General features: G+C 37.5%; 1 protein-coding gene across 7 annotated transcripts in view; it reads right to left on the minus strand.

The window, feature by feature from the left end:
• SUPT3H (SPT3 homolog, SAGA and STAGA complex component) overlaps positions 1-20639 on the minus strand; it is a 252169-nt gene that overhangs the window by 49938 nt on the left and 181592 nt on the right. For all 7 annotated transcript variants that reach the window (XM_056487554.1, XM_056487555.1, XM_056487552.1 and 4 more), the window contains 4 exons: positions 5991-6066; positions 3200-3312; positions 2407-2514; positions 1743-1931 (listed from right to left, as the gene is read on the minus strand). In XM_056487554.1, coding sequence (XP_056343529.1) covers positions 1743-1931; positions 2407-2514; positions 3200-3312; positions 5991-6066 — 486 coding nt within the window. The remainder of the gene's footprint in view (positions 1-1742; positions 1932-2406; positions 2515-3199; positions 3313-5990; positions 6067-20639) is intronic.

Genomic DNA, 20639 nt, shown 5'->3' on the forward strand with positions numbered 1-20639 from the left:
AATAAATTCATAAAAATTGTAATAGTGAGTGCACTGAGAATGACAAAAAAAACTTTAATTATTCCCTGAAGTTTAATGTACACACATCCATGGCCTCCTCATACATTCACATCATACCCTAATGCTCTCAAACTTGGAATATTTCTTACAAAATGTTTTATTTTCAAGAGCACTGAGTCCACTGGATCCTGTGAGTACACACAGAATTATTCATAATATGATGGCAGATTCTTCTCCTGCTGATTGACATCCATAAAGGGAATATGAAGCTCAAATATTTTCTGCTGGACTGGGCCTTCATGGCCTAAAAATAGCATTTTTCACCAAGTTAACTTGTTTGCCTCATTTATATCCGGTAGATACCTAAGCAAATTGAATAAGTCATGAGAACATTTAATTAAAACTGTGCACTTTTTGGAATAGAATTATTTTCAAAGGCATTTAGTCAAACACTAAGAACTTTAAATACACTCAGAGTATCAGTAAAATATAATGTATCAAAAACTACACCTCCAGCTAAATTTCTGCTTCTAGGAATTATAATGAAAACTAGCCACAGGAAGAAAATATAATCAAATATAACATAAAAAAGGAAGAGGAAAAAGCAGAAGTCTTTCCAGGATTCACTAAAAGCTTTCTAACAAGTATATAATATAGTATATACAAGTATATATATAGTATAATAACAAGTATATAATAAGGACAGGAGGAAGCTGAACACTTTAGGACTATCCACAGCACTGATGGCACCAGATGGAAAAATATATTTTTTCTACCTTATCAGTGTAGAAATCACCACTTTTACCCTGAAGAGTAAGTATTTTTAATAACAAAACACTTGATAAAATCCCAAGTCATTCCATTCCTTTCCAGCAGAATGAGCACTGCCATCACATTTCTTCAAAACAGCCCCAAGTGACCAGCACAGGTTTTCCTATCCAGTTTATTTAATCACATTGATTTCTCTTGTGGATTTTAGGTACATATATCCCTCTCAGAACACCAACAGCAGACAAGAAGTGTAACACTTATATTTCACACTCTGAATATGAGACATCCTTGCTTCATGCAAAGTTAACAAATATTTAGGTTGAATGCAAACAATTGGTATAAAAATAAAGCAAGTAAGGCAAAGCTGTTAAAGGCAAGGGCTGCAGTTACCTCAAGCAGTTGGGATCAGGAAAATCACAAGCACCTCTGCCTATTTTGCTTATATTTTGACTCTTAAAACCTGTGTTTGCTCCCCCTGTCAGAGAAGGGGGTGATCATTTGGGGTGCTGACAATTGCTGTGCCTGTAGAAGAGCAGGTTATCTTAGAAGCAGCAGTTGCCACCTTAACAAAATTCAGTTTGCAGATATTATTAGGAAAATTTAGCATAATTCTGATAGAAAAAAACCACTAAAGCACACATTTGGCCTACAATACCAATGGCCAATAATATATGATATAGGTTAAAATTAATATTTAAGATGATACACATTATTTACTGCACAGGGTGCCCAGAGAAGCTGTGGGTATCCATCCCTGGAAGTGTCCAAAGCCAGGCTGGATGGGGCTTGGAGCACCCTGGGATAGAGGAAGGTGTCCCTGCCCACAGTAGGGAGTAGGAACTGGATGATCTTAAGGTCCCTTCCAACACAAACCATTCTATGATTCTGTCAAGATTTCCTGAGAATGCTCTGGTTTCTTTTTCTTTTTTTTTTTTTTTTTTTTTTTCCCTCCAGGATTGTTTACCAAATACCTTTTTTCTTTTCCTCTGTTTGGATTTGGTGGAGTCCTGTCCAATTCCACCATTCCCCAAGGCTCCTGAGGGGGTTTTCCCAAGGTGCTGCTGCCCTGCTGATGCTGGTGGGGTGGGTGTAGGGGGTGGTGTGTTCTCAGGGGAGTCAAGACTGGTCTTCACACTCGTAGACTGCCCTAAGAGATGTGGCTGTAAAAGAAAGGTATCAAACAGCCACAATATAATCAAATCACAAATAAACCCCACCCCAATCATTTCCTTCTCTGATTCCCTGTTGGAAGAGATGCAATACAGAATTTGGTTTTCTCATTCTAGAAGTTACTACAAATATCTGTATAATAACAATGCATGCAACACAGTACTTAGTGCACTTGCCAATTTTGAAAACTTTAATCTCCAAATCTGCAACAGAGCCTTGAACAGAGAGAGAAGGAATTGTCACCCAAGAAAATAGGGTTTTTATTTAATTATAAAGATGCTGCTACAAATTTAACATTCAGAACTATAATTTAATGTTTTTCCATTTAAATACACAACTTCAAAGTTCATAAACTCTATAACAGAAGTCTGTATCAATATCACATTCAATAATGACAACTTTGGAAGAAAATACATGTAAAAGCAAAATGTAAAATGAATTAACATGTGAAAAAGCAAGTTTTACCTCAGTAGAGTTGTGGTACTGTATGAAGGTGGCAGATATGGCATGAGTGAATGGGTCACCAGCTTTGGGAGTCATGTCCTGTTTAACCAAAAGGGCCAAGTCCACCAGCTGGAGGGGCAAAACAGATGGGGTTACTGATATGGCACTAAAAATGCCATTGTAACAATGGGAGAGTGAGGATTGTGGGTTGAAGCAGAACATTCTCAGTGTTTCTCAGATGAAAACAGTTATTCAGCTATTTCAGCCTAAAGAGCCTTTCTTTTCCACTTCTGTAAATATATGGAGCAATCTATCTACCCAATAGGGCTCAGCTTGGCACTAAGGTAACATTTTGTTTTCCAGGAAATCCTTCTTTCTAATCCAGTTGTGCAATGGGATTGAATGAGCCTCAGTGCACTGCCAAAGGTCACATAGCAAAGTGTGTGGTTTCAGCTTGGATTTGAAAAAGGTTTGTGTGCACTCCCCTCCCTTCTGCAGCCATTATAAAACATTTCTGTTTGTGCATGGGATGAACACAGCACAGCACACATCTGTCACACAGCAAATTGAAAGGCAGGCTGGATTTTTGAGCTGCTCTAGTGGAAGGTGTCCCTGCCCATGGCTGGGGATTGGAACTGGATGAGCTTCAAGGTCCCTTCCAACCCAAACCATCCTATGACTCCATGAATCCACTTAGCTTGGAGAGCTGAAGTAGTGACTGCACTTCTGAAGGGGCTTACAGCCCAAACCCTGAGGCTGAAGTTCCTCCAAGAGAAATTAATGCATTTTCACTAGAGTTCAATCAGCCCCTTACCTGGGCCACAGTCTCATATGCCAAATATGCCAAAATCTCCATTGCAACTGCATTTGGCTTTATTTCCATACTGCTGCAGTCCAGCCAGTCACGGAACTTGGATGCTTTCTTTGCTGTCAGTTAAAACCACAAGGGGAAAAAGAAAAGTTAATGACAGATAAGCCAAAATAATCCATTTTTTCGGGTCATAGAAATACTGCAAAATTGAAGCAATTAGTATGTGATTTGATTGGCCAAAGAAGGAATTATCAAAATGGAACCAGTGGGGAAAGACTGTTATTTCATACATTTTGGAGACCCATAAGCACATGGAATAAAGAGAAAAAATGCAAGATAATTGATCACATAGGAGATTTCAGAACAAGGAAGGGTCAGCCTCAGAGGAATGTGGACTGGACAAACTTGCTTTAGAATGTATTGCTGTAAAATAAATAAAATTATTGCATCATATCTTCGGTGTTTTAATTAAATTTTTAAATTAAAAAAAAACACTATAAGAAATCAATGCAAATATGAGTCCAGATAAAATTGATACAATTGTATTATCAATAGCAAAGACAAATGAAGGACAGAAGAACTTGGAAGCCTTGGTGTTAACTTTAGAGACTGAGGTGCTGACAAGTGAACCAAAATTATTAGTATAAAACGGTTTCTTAAGGGTGCTTTGGATATAAAGAAATAAAGACAGATGTATAACAACATTCATATGAGAACTTCACACTGATAATGGGTAAGATTGATTCAGAAAAAGGGCTGAGAAAAATATGGGACAATGAAATGTAATATTTGCTCAGAGAGTAAAAGGAAGGAAAAAGAGGATGATCTTACTTAGGTCAGTGGTTCTATGATGATCATAGAAATTTGTGGACAAAAAGGAGCTACTGAGACAGATCTTAATGAGGGCTGTTTGTGAGACAGGACAACCAAAACAAAGTAAATACAAGGTGGAGAAATCATCTGAAGGAATTGGAAACAATTCTTTCAAAAAGAGTTTTCAAACAGGACTAAAAAGCTACAGACAAGTCAGGTGTTAAACAGACAAAAGCCCAAAATAATGGTTATTTTTGTTCAGGAGGTATTGGAAGGCTACATTGCATCACTAAAGAAAGAAAAAGAAACAATAAAAAAAGAAAGAAAGAAACATGAGAAGTGTGAAGGTGATAAAATGATCACAAAATGTTCCCTGGAATTAAAATTTGCAATTCTGTAGTACTTGATCCTTTGAGAGACCTCTTCTTTTTCCTGTCTTTAAAAGTGCAGAAATATCTGGAGCTGTGATTATTAATAATTTTTTAGAACGGGTTTCTTGAAGTCCCTTCCAGGTTCATTCTCTTGTTACATGGTTGTTATGGGCTTATACTACAGCAATACACTTTGTTAAACATAGTAACACAATCAATTTTTACCGAAATGAATAAGTAAAAAGCCTTTGGACAAATGTTCTGCATGGCCTTTAGTACATTCTGTCTAATTGAGCTCATTTTGTGCAATTGAATTTGTGCCCAAGTCTCTCTTGGTACTATTTTCTAACCACTGTAATTCTCTTATTCTTTAATGACATTAAATGTCAGTGAAAAAGAACCATATAGACATGGTCATTTAAAAACACTGTGAAAATAACACTGAGATATTTTTGTAGATCACAATCTCTTGGTCAGCAACATTCTATTTTATTTTGCAAATTTAAGATTTTTATTTGTTCTGTCTCCAGATGGCAATTTTGGGGTTTTAAAAATGACTTTATCACAAACCTCTCATTTCCTGAAGTCACCCTAATCTGAAGTATCATTTAACTAATGGTTCACAGATGTGTGATGCCAAATTATAACTAAATGCAAAAAACCATATTGAATTAGAAAAAGAAATGCTTACAAAACATGTTTTCCTACGTTTGCTGACATTTGCTGATGGAGAACAGTATCTCAAATGTGTCATATATTTGCCATAAATGAGTCACTCTTTCTTTGAATTTAGAAGGAAGAACAAGATAAGGTCTCTCCTTTAAAGACACCACTGTGTTCAAGTCTGTGTTGTAGGATCATGTGCTGTTTTGTCATGATTTTTACTGGCTCCTTCACCTCCTTTCTCTGACATTTGACCTAAAACCTTAGTCATCACTTAACTGCTTCTGTAATGATGTTTTGCTACATGATCAAGCCCATTAATTTACAGCTCATTATAGTCATGGCCCACAAGTACTTCTAGTAAGTTGATTTTCAGTGCTAGTAAAGCCCTAATTCTGTCATCATGTTATTTGTGTTGGAATGGCATATACTGATGAACTTGGCTAATGGTGAATAAATTCCACAGCAGGAGCTTACAGCTTAAAATAGAAAAGACTCTTTAGTAAGTTCTTTGTGTCTCTGTGGATCGGGAAATAAAAGCAAAACTTGCTGCTCTTCTCTAATTTTAGAGGCATTCCAAAAAAACCTGCAGCCATGAAACTTTGCTAATGTGTCGACTTTAGCACCACCATGACAGACTCCAGGCAAAACTCAGGTGGTCTTAATCCATTAACTCCTCACCAGTTCTCTCTTTGCAGTCATCCCCACCAACTCAGTATTTGAGCACATAGAAAGCTTGGAAAATAATAAAATAAAATACTCTGCCTGACAGCCTGAAACTGTGCTAAATTAACTGTTCCCAGGAGTTACACAGACAAAGAATTTAAAGTTTTATTATTGTGGATGAAACAAAAGTGCTTTCAAAAAAAATTAGTTCCTGGTGTGCTCTCTATTAAATGAAATAATAATCAAACATCTTAACATAGTGCAGCCATTATAATACTTACAAAAACTCAGTTGCCGACTTTCACAGAATTCTGCATACTGGACTGAGTCCATGGTTCGTGTTTGTCTTTCTGCTCTCTGACAAAAGAGTAAAAGTACATGATGTACCTTATTCCAACAAGACTGCATTCCACAACGGAAATTATAGCACCAAAGCGCCCTCGCCACAGCCTTGAAGCACCCCTCCCAAATTAAACATGCATTGAACAAGTCAAGATGCAGAAATATAAACCACAGATGGGTTATAAGTCTTGTGAGTTAAATTTCCCAGAGGAGAATGTCAATTCCTATTTCCAAACCTGCCTGCTCACCCAGCCCAGTGGTGAGGGCTGAGAGCAGAGAGGTGCTGAGCACTGCTGCCCTGCTGCATGTTTAAACTGAAGCACATGAGCATTCTGCCTCTGTGTTTACAGATGGCCAGAAAAGTAAAATGGATTGAGGCCAACATGTTCTGCATGGAGCAGAACTGAACCTGTGTGCTTCTGAATTGTGAAATTAATAAATTCCATCACACTGATGTGCCAGGCAGAGAGTGGTATTGAAGTGTCCCCTCCCACACTCAATACACAGTAATAAATAAATGGTACATGTGTCTCTTTTTTTTTTTTCACTCTTAATTTATGCTTGAAATTTTATACTTCTGAACACTTCAGGAAAAGAAAGGAAATTAGATTGAATTAGAGCTTGTGGGAGAAAAAAAATCTTCAAGTGTTTTCTACTGCATTTAAGAATATATTTCACATGAAGTCCAGTGCCAACCAAAAGAATGAATCTCAAAAGAATCAAGTTACAAAACCACAAGCACTATGCACACCCTCCCCTCCACATATACAGGATGCTGTAACTGAATCACGGTTGAAGCAGCACTGAAGTCCATGGCTAGGTCTGAGCAGGTGCTTGAGCTCTGTTCACTTCAACAGAGAAGGGGTGATTTTCACGAGGTAAGATCTGGTCTCCACAAGAGATTAAACCCTTCACATATCAGAGGCAGGAAGCATAGTTAGGTTAAAAGAAGGATTGTCCCTGTCAGAAGCAGACAGCTTAGTCCAATCTCTCAATCAATCAGAAACAAGGAAAGGAATATAAGTGTTTTCCAAAGTACTTAAATAAATAAATCATCACACCTGAACTATCACTACAGATACAAAGTGGTGTCAGAAGGGGCTGATGGCACCAAGACTGTTCTTGTGCAGTGAGCCCATGAAGCTCAAGGAACCATCCACAAAGAATGAAAGATACAGGTGTGCTCACACCAAGGACAAAAAACGAGGGAAAACCCACACACAGACATGAATTTCGCTCTGGTGCTCTGAAGAATTTTATATCTGATGAAATCCAAACCACAGAGTTCTTCAATCTGATTCAACAGAATACAAAAGGATTATTGGTAACATATATGTATGTATCTGCATGCTATACAACTTGCATTTGGCTTCATGAGTTCTCAAATCAGGGGGAAAAGCAATTAGCACTTCAAATTAACAGTTTCTTCCTCTTCTCTGCCCTTTAGGTCACTCTCCTACAACCATCCAATGCTTTCACTTATGAGATCTGCTTCACAGTCAGCATGTTCAATTTAGCTGTAAACTAAAACACAAGCTGACCAGGAACATACCTGGAGAGTCCTTTATCTTCCTCTCACCCAGTCAATTTGGACCTTTAGCCACCATGGTAAACTGTTCTATTCAGGCATTTTCCAGTTCTCCTATGCGTGGCTCTGGCAACCTGACTACATTTCGAGAAGCTGCCATTTCATATTAGTAAAAATTTTCAGTTAATCCATTCCAACAAGATGTTAAGTATAGATTGAGTTTGTATTCCTTTAAAAATAATTTTCACAATCCATGCTGTAACTTCAACCCATTAAAGAATTCAGCTTTGCCCCTGAATTATTTCAGCTGTACTTTTGAAAACAGAAGGCATCACAGAGATAATCTAATCTGAACTTCTGCATAGCACAGGACACTTCTCACATAATACATCCTAGAAACAGCAGTCCTAAAATTCCTTGTGTAATTTTACCTTATGCTTTGTAAAATCCTCTGATTTGGGGTTTAATTTTTCACATATTTATGAAATATCTTCTTCAAATAATTTTTAAAGCTGGGGTTTTTTGCAGTGGGGTTTAAATTCTGTAATCCTTTGTTTTTTTCCTGTTGCCACCTGTATGTTAAGCCATTGGCTATTACCCTTCATATCCAGCCCTCCCAGGGGTTTAAAATCCCTTGAAATAACAAGGAAGGCATGGAAAAACAAAATCATGTGACATGGCAATGTTAGGAATTATTCTGCACAGTCCTACCCAAGATGATAAAAAACCCCCAACATGCAGAAATTTGACAAAGCTACTGTAACTTTCACAGGCATCCCATACATAATGTAATATGGAAACTGCAAAACCAGATTAATCCCAAAAGCAGTTATGTTAAATTAAATGATTTAGCAATACTCTGAGCAAATAGACCACAAAGCTCTGAAAATGCAGACTGTCAAAGGCTACAGGTTTCATTAAAAGTATTACAAGTTTCTTTATAAGTGAAAAATCTCAAAGGTTTATTAAAATAAAGGTGCTGTTGGATTTTTTGCAATAGGGACTTAATTTCTCTCTAAAAATTGTCTACAGTAGTTGTCTAAACACTGGATTTAATGTTGTTCTTCTGTACTAAATAAATACTTTCAATTGCTTTCTCTCTGTACAAATATTTTTATTCAGCAAAATTACTTACATATATGTGAAATAGAATTGTTTTCTTCCTTCAATTCTCTCTTTAAAAGAATTCTTTCTTAAAGGTGGATTCCAGCCTGATGGTCTAAACCTCCACCAAATAAAATAGTGTTTGTCATAAATAACTGGACTTTGCTTTTTTTGCCTAATTCACTTTAACAAAAGAGCCCTCAAAGGATGGTATGGAACCTCACAGTTTGAAGGATAAAGACAGAAATCCCTTCAGTCCCCCCAGTTTTAGAATAGTCTATAAATAACCATCAAATGCAGCAGAAATGGACAGATGAGTGGCACAGCTGGGTCATCTTTAAGGAAACACCAACCCAAAGACAACATCTTTTTCCTCTTCAATTCTCAAGATCACAAGCAGTATTTATTTTTTTTTCTCCTATCTCATCCCTGCTTCAAAAAAATGTAACATTCTCTTACTTTTACATTCCTAAGGTATATTTTATAAACTCAAAATGAATTAGTGACATGGGATAAAAAGGGAGAAGAAAGAGTGAGGACATTACTGTGAACATAGCATGACTACAGGCAAAAAAAGTTAAAAGAAAATGGGATCCAGTTGGGGGTATCACAGAAAATTTGTTAAAATAATTTTCTTTGTAGGTCTAAAGGATAAAAGGATACCTACTTATCATTTTTCTCAGGTTTGTGGGTTTTATTCTCTCTCAACTATTTTTTTTTGAAAACAAGGAATTATACAGGATGTTTAGACTAAGAAACAACTTCAAATTTATACAAGTGAAATTTTCCAAATTTTGTTGTTGGAAGGAGCAGCAAGTCACTCCAACAGGACAGAAATCCTCTTTCATCAGAATAAATGCCAGGTTGCTGGGAATCTTTCTGACATGATAAATAGTGAAATCTCTAATGAAACTTCTTGAAGCAACCTCAGCTTGAAAGCAGATACAACAAATGGCAGCAATGACACTGCTCAATTGGTTTATCAAAAGAATTAAAAATAGATGGTTTTTACTCCCTCTCAAGTAGTACTAGTCACTCCAAGCAGTTAAGAAGCTGAGTTATGTGCTGTTCAGCAGAGTTAAAATACTTTGCATGCTTTCCTTGGAACATGCTGAAGGATGCAGTAGATAGGACCTGGCACAGTAAATGTCTGCTCAGTCTTCCAAAAATGTGGTGCATTATATCTTTCTTTCAGCATAAAAAACTAAAAAGGGAAAGGAAAGAAAAAGGTAAAGAGTTGCACGTTGTCACCTACCATCCAGAATGAAAATAATCTTATTTTTATTCTGTTCTGAAGCTTTCACACTTGACACACAAAGCTCTTTGTGTGGGGGCAGGAAGGCAGGAGGCCAAACGTTACCTTGCTCAGTGGCTGCTCCGTGTTTGGAGGAAATGTGCCGAGGAGCTGCTGAGCTGGAACATTTGGAAAACGTATGAGGCACGGCTGGACACCCCTGTGCTTGGCAACAATGCTGGGATGAAGGTGCTGGCTCCCCAGACCCTCACATATTCCTCTTGTGGCATGGTTCCCTCATTCCCTCTGCTCAAAACTCTCACTGTGAGCCTGTCATGGTTTCAAAGGAGCCAGGTGGTTACCCCAGGGAAAACCAGAGCTGCCCTGCAAGGGCTGATATTGCAGAATAGAATGTTAAATAATTTATTTTTTTATTCAGACTAGAGAATAACAGGGCACTGTGTGCTGTGCCTGACAGCTCTGGGGTGGAAGGACAAAAACTGCAGGGTGGTCAAAGGCCAAACTGTAGGGTGGGTGTAGGGCAATGGAGATGCTCCAAGGGCTGGAGCACATTTCCTCTGGAGCCAGGCTGGGAGAGCTGGGGATGCTCATCTGGAGAAGAGAAGGATCCAAGGGGAGCTCAGAGCCCCTGGCAGAGCCTAACGGGGCTCCAGGAGAGCTGGAGAGGGACTGGGGACAAGGATGGAGGGACAGGGAATGGTTCACACTGACACAGGGAGGGGTTAGATGGGATATTGGGAAGGAATTGTTCCTGGGAAGGTGGGGAGGCCCTGGCACAGGGTGCCCAGAGAAGCTGTGGCTGCCCCTGGATCCCTGGAAGTGTCCAAGGCCAGGCTGGACAACCTGGGATGCTGGAACAGGTCCCTGCCCCTAGCAGGGGGTTGCAATGAGATTATATTTTAACACCTCTCCCAGCCCAAACCATTCTCTGATTCTGTGAAAAAGTATCTAGATTTAAAATAAAAGTAAAGCCTGAGAAACCAACCACAAAGTAGTTCAATATTGAAGTATTTACAGAATATGCTGAAAATACATTTTTAGTCTTCTGAATGTTGACATTATCTGAGGATTATCACTATCTGAAGACTTATGTTATATAGAGGAAAAATCTATTTACTGTTCTGAGAATCGCTTGAATTGGTAAGCAAAAAAAAAATAGGGGGGGAGGTTTAAGAGTGAGCATTTTCAAAGCCTAAACTTACTCAGAGTTTTATACAGAAAATAAAAATGTCACTCATGGAAAGATCAATAGGTTTTGCAATGTAATACTTGATTTAGCTATACAGTACACACATCCAGGGTTTTTTTTTACCCATGTCTTACAGAACATTCCACATATTCTGCAGCAGCCATGAAGCTGAACAAATCTGCATACAAACTGAGGGCCTTTGATTTAATAAAGGCTTTGAGTGCTCATGTGCTTAGAACAACGTTCCCAATATTGGAAGAAAAGATGAGGTCTTTTTCTGGTACACCAAGCTGATCTCAGTTTTAATGTATTGTCATAGTAAAAATGGTTTTGCTTTTTTCTCCACAGTATTATTAGCATCATTCCCTGCAATGAACAGATTTTGAGACCTTAAAACCTTAAAAATCTATTTAAACTGTTCCAGAGATTTAAAGGATCTACAACTGTAAATGACAAGAAAAAAAGAGTGAATTATTAAATATTAAATATTAATTAAAATATGCTCTACAATTGAATTTCTGTCCAGAGACAAAAGATGGCGTTCACTTGAAGAAATGAAGACCTAATTAGTCACCTAAAGTCCTTTTATTGAAAAAAGACATTAGACAGTTCCAGTGAGCAACTTCATCCTCAATTCAGTGTTTAAAATGTCAGATGAACGACATCTATGAATTTGCCTGAAGTTCATCAGCTGTGGCCATAAGCAGTGGAGCCCAAGGGATGCTGGATTGGGTCAGCTTTGCACAGCTCAGGCACCCTCAGACAAATGAATCCTCCTCTGATGAGTGAGAGCACCAGCACCAACAGAGCAACAACTTCCATTTCAGGGCCAAGAGTAAAGAATGACTCAGTAAATTCAGTTCCTGCTCTGATCTCCAAGCAATTCAAGAATAAACAAAGGCAGCTTTGTGTCCTGCTGAAAGTTAACTCCATTCATCTCATGGAACTATGAAACATGTAATCTAGCAAAGTAGGTGCAGATAGTAGAGGGAAGGGAGCTGGAAGGACTATTTAATATTATGTAAAAATTTCAAGAGAATTATGGAGAAAGAAAGTAAATGAAATTGCACAGACAATAACAAAATGAATGAATTAATTCCCAGCAGTCATGATCTCATTGCTTAAGAAATAAATAAAACTGACCTCCTGATAGGGACTCACTGCCCCTGTAATACTCTGCCCTCGAACATATGCAAAATCTACACATACTGTATTTATTTGAACCAGTTCCATATCATATCCAAATTCCTTGTCTGAATTTATTACTGCTAGTCTGAAATGTGGGGCAGGAACCTGGAAACGAAACATTTCCATTTCATGGAATACCTTTGATTTCTACAGGAAAATATTTTTTTCGTCTATAATAAGCATCATCATGAATTTTGTAAGACTATGTGTTAAATTTATGGCTATCTTCTATAAGTGCTTTCCAAAAAACATAAAATAATTTTGGATAAACTATGCTACCAAATGAAAAAAGTTATGTGGGATATATTGATATATTAATGTATCAAGACTACTGACCTCCCTCACTTTTCTGGTTAAGGACATTGTAGCACTTTCCTGTGGTTTCCATCTGGCTGTACATCAAAAACTCTACATACCATGTTAATATGAGGATACCTTTATATCTTCTGGATAGCATTCCTCTGAAAACTTACCCTGACTCTGTATCCATTCACGAATGAGGTTCATATAAACAGCTTTAGCACCTCACCAGTAAATCTTGCAGTCACCAAAGCAGGGATCACTGCAAGGCGTGGGAGACACAGACAGCAAAAGCAGATGCTCTTCTGCATCTTGAGCTTTACATTTTTTCTCTTAGTGGCAGTCAAAATCAGACATCACACTCTATTTTTTAAGTATTTCTTTTAGCTGACACACTGTTTGGACTTGTGACCAGGAACTCAAGGAGTGGCTTTTGCCTCAAGACTGCTTATGGGGCAAAAACAGGCACAATATACCTCACACACTTTCTCACCATCCTGGGTGTGAAAGGCAGCTGGGAGACCCAGTCCTGCTCCTGCTGTTCCAAGTGGAATGGCAGGAGGTGAAGGGGGTTGTTTCAGCCCAAAGTTAACCTGGCAGTCAATCCTAGGCATACTCAGGTTAAGTGAAACTCAATTCCCAGACATATTCTATCAATTCACCCAGCTACAACATGGCCAGGATTACTCACTTTGGAGCCACGACGTGTTAAGAAACACATTCAGTAAAGTTTGTAAACTCATCAATAGGGAAGTTTGGGAACAGCTCTGGCTTGGCTTTAACTGGTAAATGCAAATAAAAGAATAAACCTAATTTAAATAAAAAGCAAAACATCCATGGCAAAACCCTGCCCTGTTAATAGCCACCATCAATACATGGTTCTAAAAAGACTCGAGAGTTTTGGAAAATGTTAAATGAGAAATGAAAGGAAGTCTTCAAGAGAATTCTTCTTACACTCTTTATGCTGAAAAGGAAGGGAAGTGAACCCAAGGTATACACTGGTAAGAAACATCTGTGATGAAATTCACTGTCCTATAAGGTTAACTCTGTTCTGGCATGTTGATTGAGACTGCGAAATGCCCTCCTGAAACTCCACTTTAACAAGAAGATCAAGGAAAATTTTGACTGGAAGAAAGCAGAGTAAGTTTCAGACTATATGAAAAATACAGATTCTTTTGAATTCTCTTATTTTTAATAATTATAATTCTGTCTTTTCCCTTGCTCTTAATAAAACAGACTTGTCTCGTATTCATTCCCAATTGAACAGCCAGTTCTCACAGTACCTGCCTTTATTTTGCCATCCTGCACAAGAGTAATTATCATTCTGTGCAGGAGATTCACAAGCAACATAATGCTACAGGCATATCCATGCAGGCATGCTTAGCAGGTGATGTTCTTTCAGTCAGAGAATGAAAAAGGTTTATAATTAATGTTTGGCTTTTTTTAGTTAGGTTGCTTCTTGATTTTTTTTTTAAATACTAATTTCCAAAATATTGGTGAAACATACACGCACTAATTAAAAAGACAAAATTTTTACTATCTTTATAAGTAATTTGGTGTGAAATAGAGCAATCCATTTGTCAAGTCAAGATTGGGTCACACAACTTAGAGGTGAAGTCCTGATTCTGTAGTGTCCCCTGCAAAGCTTCAATTAATATCAATATCTATAGGGTGCCACCCTACAAACATCTCCCCCAGTTTAGGTTGCACCTAGGATAAATGAAAACAATTTAGCCCAGTGATTTTCCATGTCAAGTCCAAATCTATCAAATTTTATGATGAAATTGTGTAAGTATATTCATGAATGTCTGAAAGGAAAATTAAAATTTAATTAATTAAAACTAAAATACATGGTACTAAATGCTCACAGATGTTATCTCCTTGGCATATGACTGGAGAATGCAAAATTACTTAGCTTTATTTTGTCTGGTAGAGTCTGCTCTAATCAGGGAACAATACAGAGTGGTACCCAAAAATGTATTGCTTCCTTAACACCAGAAGCATACAGACATTTCTCAACTTGTGGTATTTACACCACTGACTCTAATTCTGTGGTTGGGGCTTTAGTCTTTTGGAAAAGCCTTTCTAATTTGATAATTGCAAGACATGGAACTCCAGATAAAAATCACATTGTGAAATTCAGGGAATAAGTGAGTCATACACTGAGCTAAAGAGGAAATGCTTCCCTTAGAAGTGACCAGGAGGAATTGCCTGAGCTGTGCATGTCCCCAGTAAAAGGAGGATGTGGACTTGCTGGAATGGTTTCAGAGGAGACCATGAAGATGCTCAGAGGGCTGGAACGCCTTTCCTATGGAGCCAGGCTGGGAGAGCTGAGGGTGTTCAGCCTGGAGAAGAGAAGGGTCCAGGGAGAGCTCAGAGCCCCTTCCAGAGCCTAAAGGGGCTCCAGGAGAGCTGGAGAGGGATTTGGGACAAGGGATGGGGGACAGGACATGGGGAATGGCTTCCCACTGCCAGAGTTAAGGGTTGGATGGGATATTAGGATGGAACTTTTCCCTGTGAGGGTGGTGGAGCCCTGGCACAGGGTGCCCAGAGAAGCTGTGGCTGCCCCTGAATCCCTGGAGTGTCCAAGGCCAGGTTGGACAGGGCTTGGAGCAGCCTGGGATAGTGGAAAGTGTCCCTGTCATGGCAGGGGCTTGGAAATGGAAGATCTTTAAGATCCCTTCCAACCCAAATCATTCTGTGATTCTGTGATTTCTCAAAGCAGTTTATAACAGAGAGCTGTCTCAGCCCTGGAGGCTGAAATTGGCTCTTTGAACAGCCATTTGAACAGCCCAGACTTTGCTGATCTGAAAGAGAACCCGACTCAAAATTCAGAACTCCTACCTGGGTTCTGCTACTAATTTGAGATCAGAGCATGGCTGAGTGCAAATGAAGGCTGAATTAAAAATATTTAAGGTTCATTTCAAAAATTATGTTTTATTTGCATTGATCATAAAGTAGTGCAAAGCTTGTGTGAGGTGACACCACGTTGCACCATAGCTGTGTATTCCCAGCTTGCACAGGCTGGGGGAAAACAAAAACACAATCAAACCTCACAATATGTATGAAGAGTAAGGAAAGGACACACTAAAATTGCTGTCTGAAGTGACAGGCTTTGAAAAAAAGCATTGTGCTCTTTTTACTTTTAAATGGGACTCGCTTCAGTGAGAACAGAACTTGGCCTGTTGTGAATATTTCCTTTGTCAAAAGCTAATTGATTTATTTAATATTGTTATTTATTTAACTATGCAAAAAATTCTATGCTGCTATTCATTATTGTTTCCTAATTTCTTTAAATACAAATTTGTCTTCATAGTAGCCTTGTGAGAATTATCTCCTCTATATACATGAGAAATAGAATCATAAAAAGATCATTTTCCCCAAAGACAGTTTGTTTAATTGGCAAATGCTTCTCTTTTTTCACCCTACTTTCTCTTTTCTCTTTCTAATGTTAGAGAGGAAAAGCAAAACATGAAGATTCTGGGGTTTAACAACATGATTTAGCATTTGGAATTAACTTAATTTAAACCATCAGCTAATTTGACTAATTTGGAACAATCAATTTAGTTAGTCCCTTATACCATGCCCATTGATGAATATACCACAAAATTAATAAGCGTTTACATAAAACCAAAGAAACATATGCTGTCATTAATTCAAAACAATCCCCACCATCCAAAGCCACTAGTGGAGTTCTCTTATTAAACATTCCCATTCTCTTCTTTGGAAAAAATACAGGGAAAACCAATTTTCTTTTTTTTTTTTTAATGCATAAAACTTTCACAGCAATACTTAAGGCAGTTACATTCCATTTTGCATCAGAAGCAGAACTGAAGCTTTTCAATGAAACTTTACTGATATATCATTTAAAGGCAGAAAATTCAAGATTTTAATCTATGAACATAGGTTTTGTTAGTTTAGTCAAGACTGGAGGAAGAAAGTCAAAGTGAAACTCACTGACTGGTGAGAAGCTAGACAAGCTTAGGCTGACATTCTGTAACATAAATAGCAAAGTAGCAAACATAGTTTTTTAACAGTGACCTCCCCATGAATTATCTCTTAAATAATCTCACCAATTTTATGGCAAAACAAACCAAAAAGTTGTTTTGGGGAGCCTCACTGAGGCATCCCAGCCCACCTTTGACAGAAGAAATGGTTCTGCATATCCTGGTCTCCTGCTCTGCCCCCCCAGCACCACTTCCTACTACAGACCATTCATGCATTCATAAAATATTAGGTACCACAACAATAGTTTTGATGGGAATTTCTTTTTTTTTTAAGTGCTAAGATGAGGGGAAGGAGAGCAAAGAGCATCTACTGTATGGGTTTAATACCATTAGCTTCACTGATAGTTTATCCTGTTTCCTAGTGAAAGCAAAAAACCCCCACCGTGTCTCTATTAAAAAGCCATCAGATTTGGTATCCTGGTGACACTTTAAAAAGCACATTATGTGGGAAAACAAAATAAACATTTACCCTGGCAAATGGAAGTGAATTTGGGTTTTGACATACTTGGCAGGAAGGTAGAATTATATTCATGTCAACTATGCAGAAAAACTAATATAATATTTAAATATTTGCTTAAGTAATACAGAATTTAAACCAACACATTAGAAGTAACATTTTTGTGAAATATTTTAAAGTTTTTTAGTATTGGACTTGCCATGAAAGTAATACTTTCAGCTGAAATTTCAGCCCTCTGTAGCCTTTGTTACACACTCCTTTCACTTGCAAGGTGGGAAAGGGTCCTCATCTTCCACTGACAAGTCTTTATTTATATTTCCAAGACAAAGGCAGTTCTTGTGCTGATGGTTTAAGCTGATAATGAATATATGCAGCTTTCCAAAGAAACAACCCTGGAGAATCTGAATCTTACAAATATTGATATAATGAGCTAATGTTAACACCACCTCAGCTAAACCCTACAGCAGACCTCTACTGTTCCATAGATGTGTGCAATTATTTTAAACATCCTTTACTCTGCAACAAGACTTGCTTCAGTGAAGACAGATCTTCATATCCCCCAGAAAGCACCTGAGTGCCAATGACCTCTGAAAATCTCAATTACACTCAATAACATAGCACTAATTAATAAACAGAGATGGCTATGGGATGCTAGTTTTAGTTCCAAAAGTAAAAAGGATTTTGATGTACTGTCTAAATATAAAAATAATGGGCTTTATTTTTTCTAATTTCTGAATTTATATTAGTTGCACATACCCACAAAAATAAATTTTACCAGTGTATCACAACTATAAGTAATTATGAAATTTAAGGTAGAATATTCTGATTTAGTAAGAATATTTAAAAATATTTATTTATGATTCTACAATTTATTCAATTCCTTTTATTTATTCTATCTATGACTCCATGATTTAAGAAAAAGCTTTGCCTAATTTTACCTCATTTGGAGACACAAGCATAATTAGAAAATATCTTGAAATATTTCTAAATTGCCATAATCATATTATAATAATTCAAAGTAACAACACCAGCCTTTAGTGTAATTGCACACTGTAGAATTACATAAATTTAAACTACTTTAAAATAATTCATTTAAATGAAACCTGATTTGTAAATTTAATTATGAACTATTAAACTAACTGCTGGGATTTTCAGTTTTTCTAAATCACCACAGCCCCTCTGAGCCCCACCATAGGAGAGAAGTCACTGTTTTATTTCTAATCATCATTTAAAAGTGACATAAAGAGTATTCAGACTGTCAGATATTTAAAAAAAGGCAAATATGGGGAATATTAATTTTAATCTTCCTAATTTGCAGTGTCTGATACACAATTTTTTATGCTGCATTAATTATGGCCTCATGAATATAATATTATTTCAGTCACTGTTACAGAAATAAACATCAGGACACAATTCCCTGCACACATTCTTAAAATTGCTTACAGTGAAAAGAATCCCTTCCAAAGGAGTTAGCACCTTTCAATTCAGCATGCAAAATATTTAGTCAATTCCTGAAGGGGAAAACAGAGACCATATAGAAAGAATCCTTCTTTTTCTTTTTTTTTTTTTTTTTTGGTTCTACATTTATACTACAGTTGGTTTTTGAAAGGTGGAATGCTTTGACTTCAAGAGCTTTGAATTTAAGGACTTTGCAAGAGTTCCTTCTGAAAAAAAGCCTCAGCTTTAATTCCTGTTCAAAGTCAGGTATATAAATATGAAATACATGCCATAGTTAAGATTGATATTCCTATTGCTGATCACTGAAAGCTTTGCAAAATTAATGTGAAAATTAAAAACATTTAGTTTGTGAAATGTCAAAACCTGATAATTTCTAGGGATTTCTCACATGTATTTAGATTTTTCCTGGAGGTCTAGGCTGACTGAAATGGAGAATTAGGGAGTTTTAGGGAGGTGGAGAGGTTCCAAAGTGAATCAAAGATCGATGGGGGGAAAAAAAATTAAATAGCAACATAGCCCTAACGCAGAAAAATGGAAAAAACGTTTTCAGTTCAAAATACTACAATTAATAATTTAACATCATTGGGATGCAAAGAACAATATCTTTAATAGCAAGATTCTGAGGCATAGCTTGGAAGGTTGAAGTATATTTAGAATTAAAGGTGTAGCAAGATGAATAGCCAGGGTCTGGCTTCAATTCCTTGACTGTGCTGTTAGAAGTTGCTATAGACTCTCATGCCATCACACATCCTGGAGAAAAATTATTCTCCATTGGTGGTATCTTGAATTTCTCAGTGTTTCTGAATTCTTCTGACATTTTTTGAGTCAAATTTAGCATTTCTCAAAGATGTCTCTGCACCATTTTTGTCTCTTTTTTTAAAACACAGCTCAGGGTAGCAAGGCTGGCAAGGCACAAAGCACATCTCACCAATGAATTCCTCTAAATTCTAGAACCAGAAATCAGATCTCCAGCCTTGAGGTACGTTGAGAGTTAACTCCCCTTTTAAAAAGGGTGTGATTAGTAGCTGGAAATCTGCCTGACTTTAGTACATCTGAGGATGCCATTACAATTTTCAGATATAAAATAATTATCTGATGATACGAGCTGACAGCTAATACATCTACAATAAACACAAAAAAATTCTTTCCAAGCGGATGTAGGGAACGTGTTCCGTTTCCAGACTGTTTGATATGGTCTGTGTAAGGAGCAAGGGCTCAATACCAGATGCTGGATGTTCTACAAGCTTTTTCTGCAGATGTCTGCAGCCTGAGAAAATCAACAGTGCTTTGAATAACACCCCCAGTAAAAGCATCTTCTTGTCAGAGTCGCTGTATGATATAGGATATGGATCCCACACAAGTGGATGAACTGATTTTAAATAATACCATCTGACAATGGGAGAAAAAAACTCTCAGTAGGTCTGACAAAGTCCTGGAAATGGCTGTTAGCCTTGGGAAATAAAATCCAGCCCCCTGACAGAGACTACCCATCCTGCTTTTGTTTGATCAAATGGAAACCCAAATTTAATGATTGCTTCCGAAGTGCCGGAGGCAAAGTTCCAGCAGCGCTTCAACGCTGCTACCAAGGAGTCCCCGTCCCTGCCCCTCACATGTGCCACTCAAAAACAGAGTGTAGAAAACATGCTCAGGAATTATCTGAGAATAAAATACATGGATCAGTGTATTGTTTTGTATGACCACTTTGCATTGCCTTCTTGCCACTGCTCTTGTAGAAATGTCTTACAGCTCACCAGGAGTGCAGCACACACGATACAGGCACCAAAGAAAATCCTGTGTTCTTCCTGATGTCAAAGAAATTCCAAAAGCCTGCCACTACCTTCATAAAAAGTTAAAAAAGCTACCTCTTAACCCATAAACACAAACACTGAACTGTGGCCCCCTACTTGACCAAGGTCTTACTGAATTCACATGAATTATTATCATCTAAAATCTCTATCCAAAATCAGTATTTTTGCTAGAGACAGTATTATGGTCTTGTCCTCTGTGAAAATTTAGGTCTAGTTGTGCATGTACTTTGTCAAGACAAAGCAGGAGCAATGATTAATTTTTGTCATGTTTTAAAGTTATTTTAATGTAAATCC

This window comes from Oenanthe melanoleuca, chromosome 3, assembly GCF_029582105.1.
Source record: "Oenanthe melanoleuca isolate GR-GAL-2019-014 chromosome 3, OMel1.0, whole genome shotgun sequence".
Lineage (NCBI taxonomy): Eukaryota > Metazoa > Chordata > Aves > Passeriformes > Muscicapidae > Oenanthe > Oenanthe melanoleuca.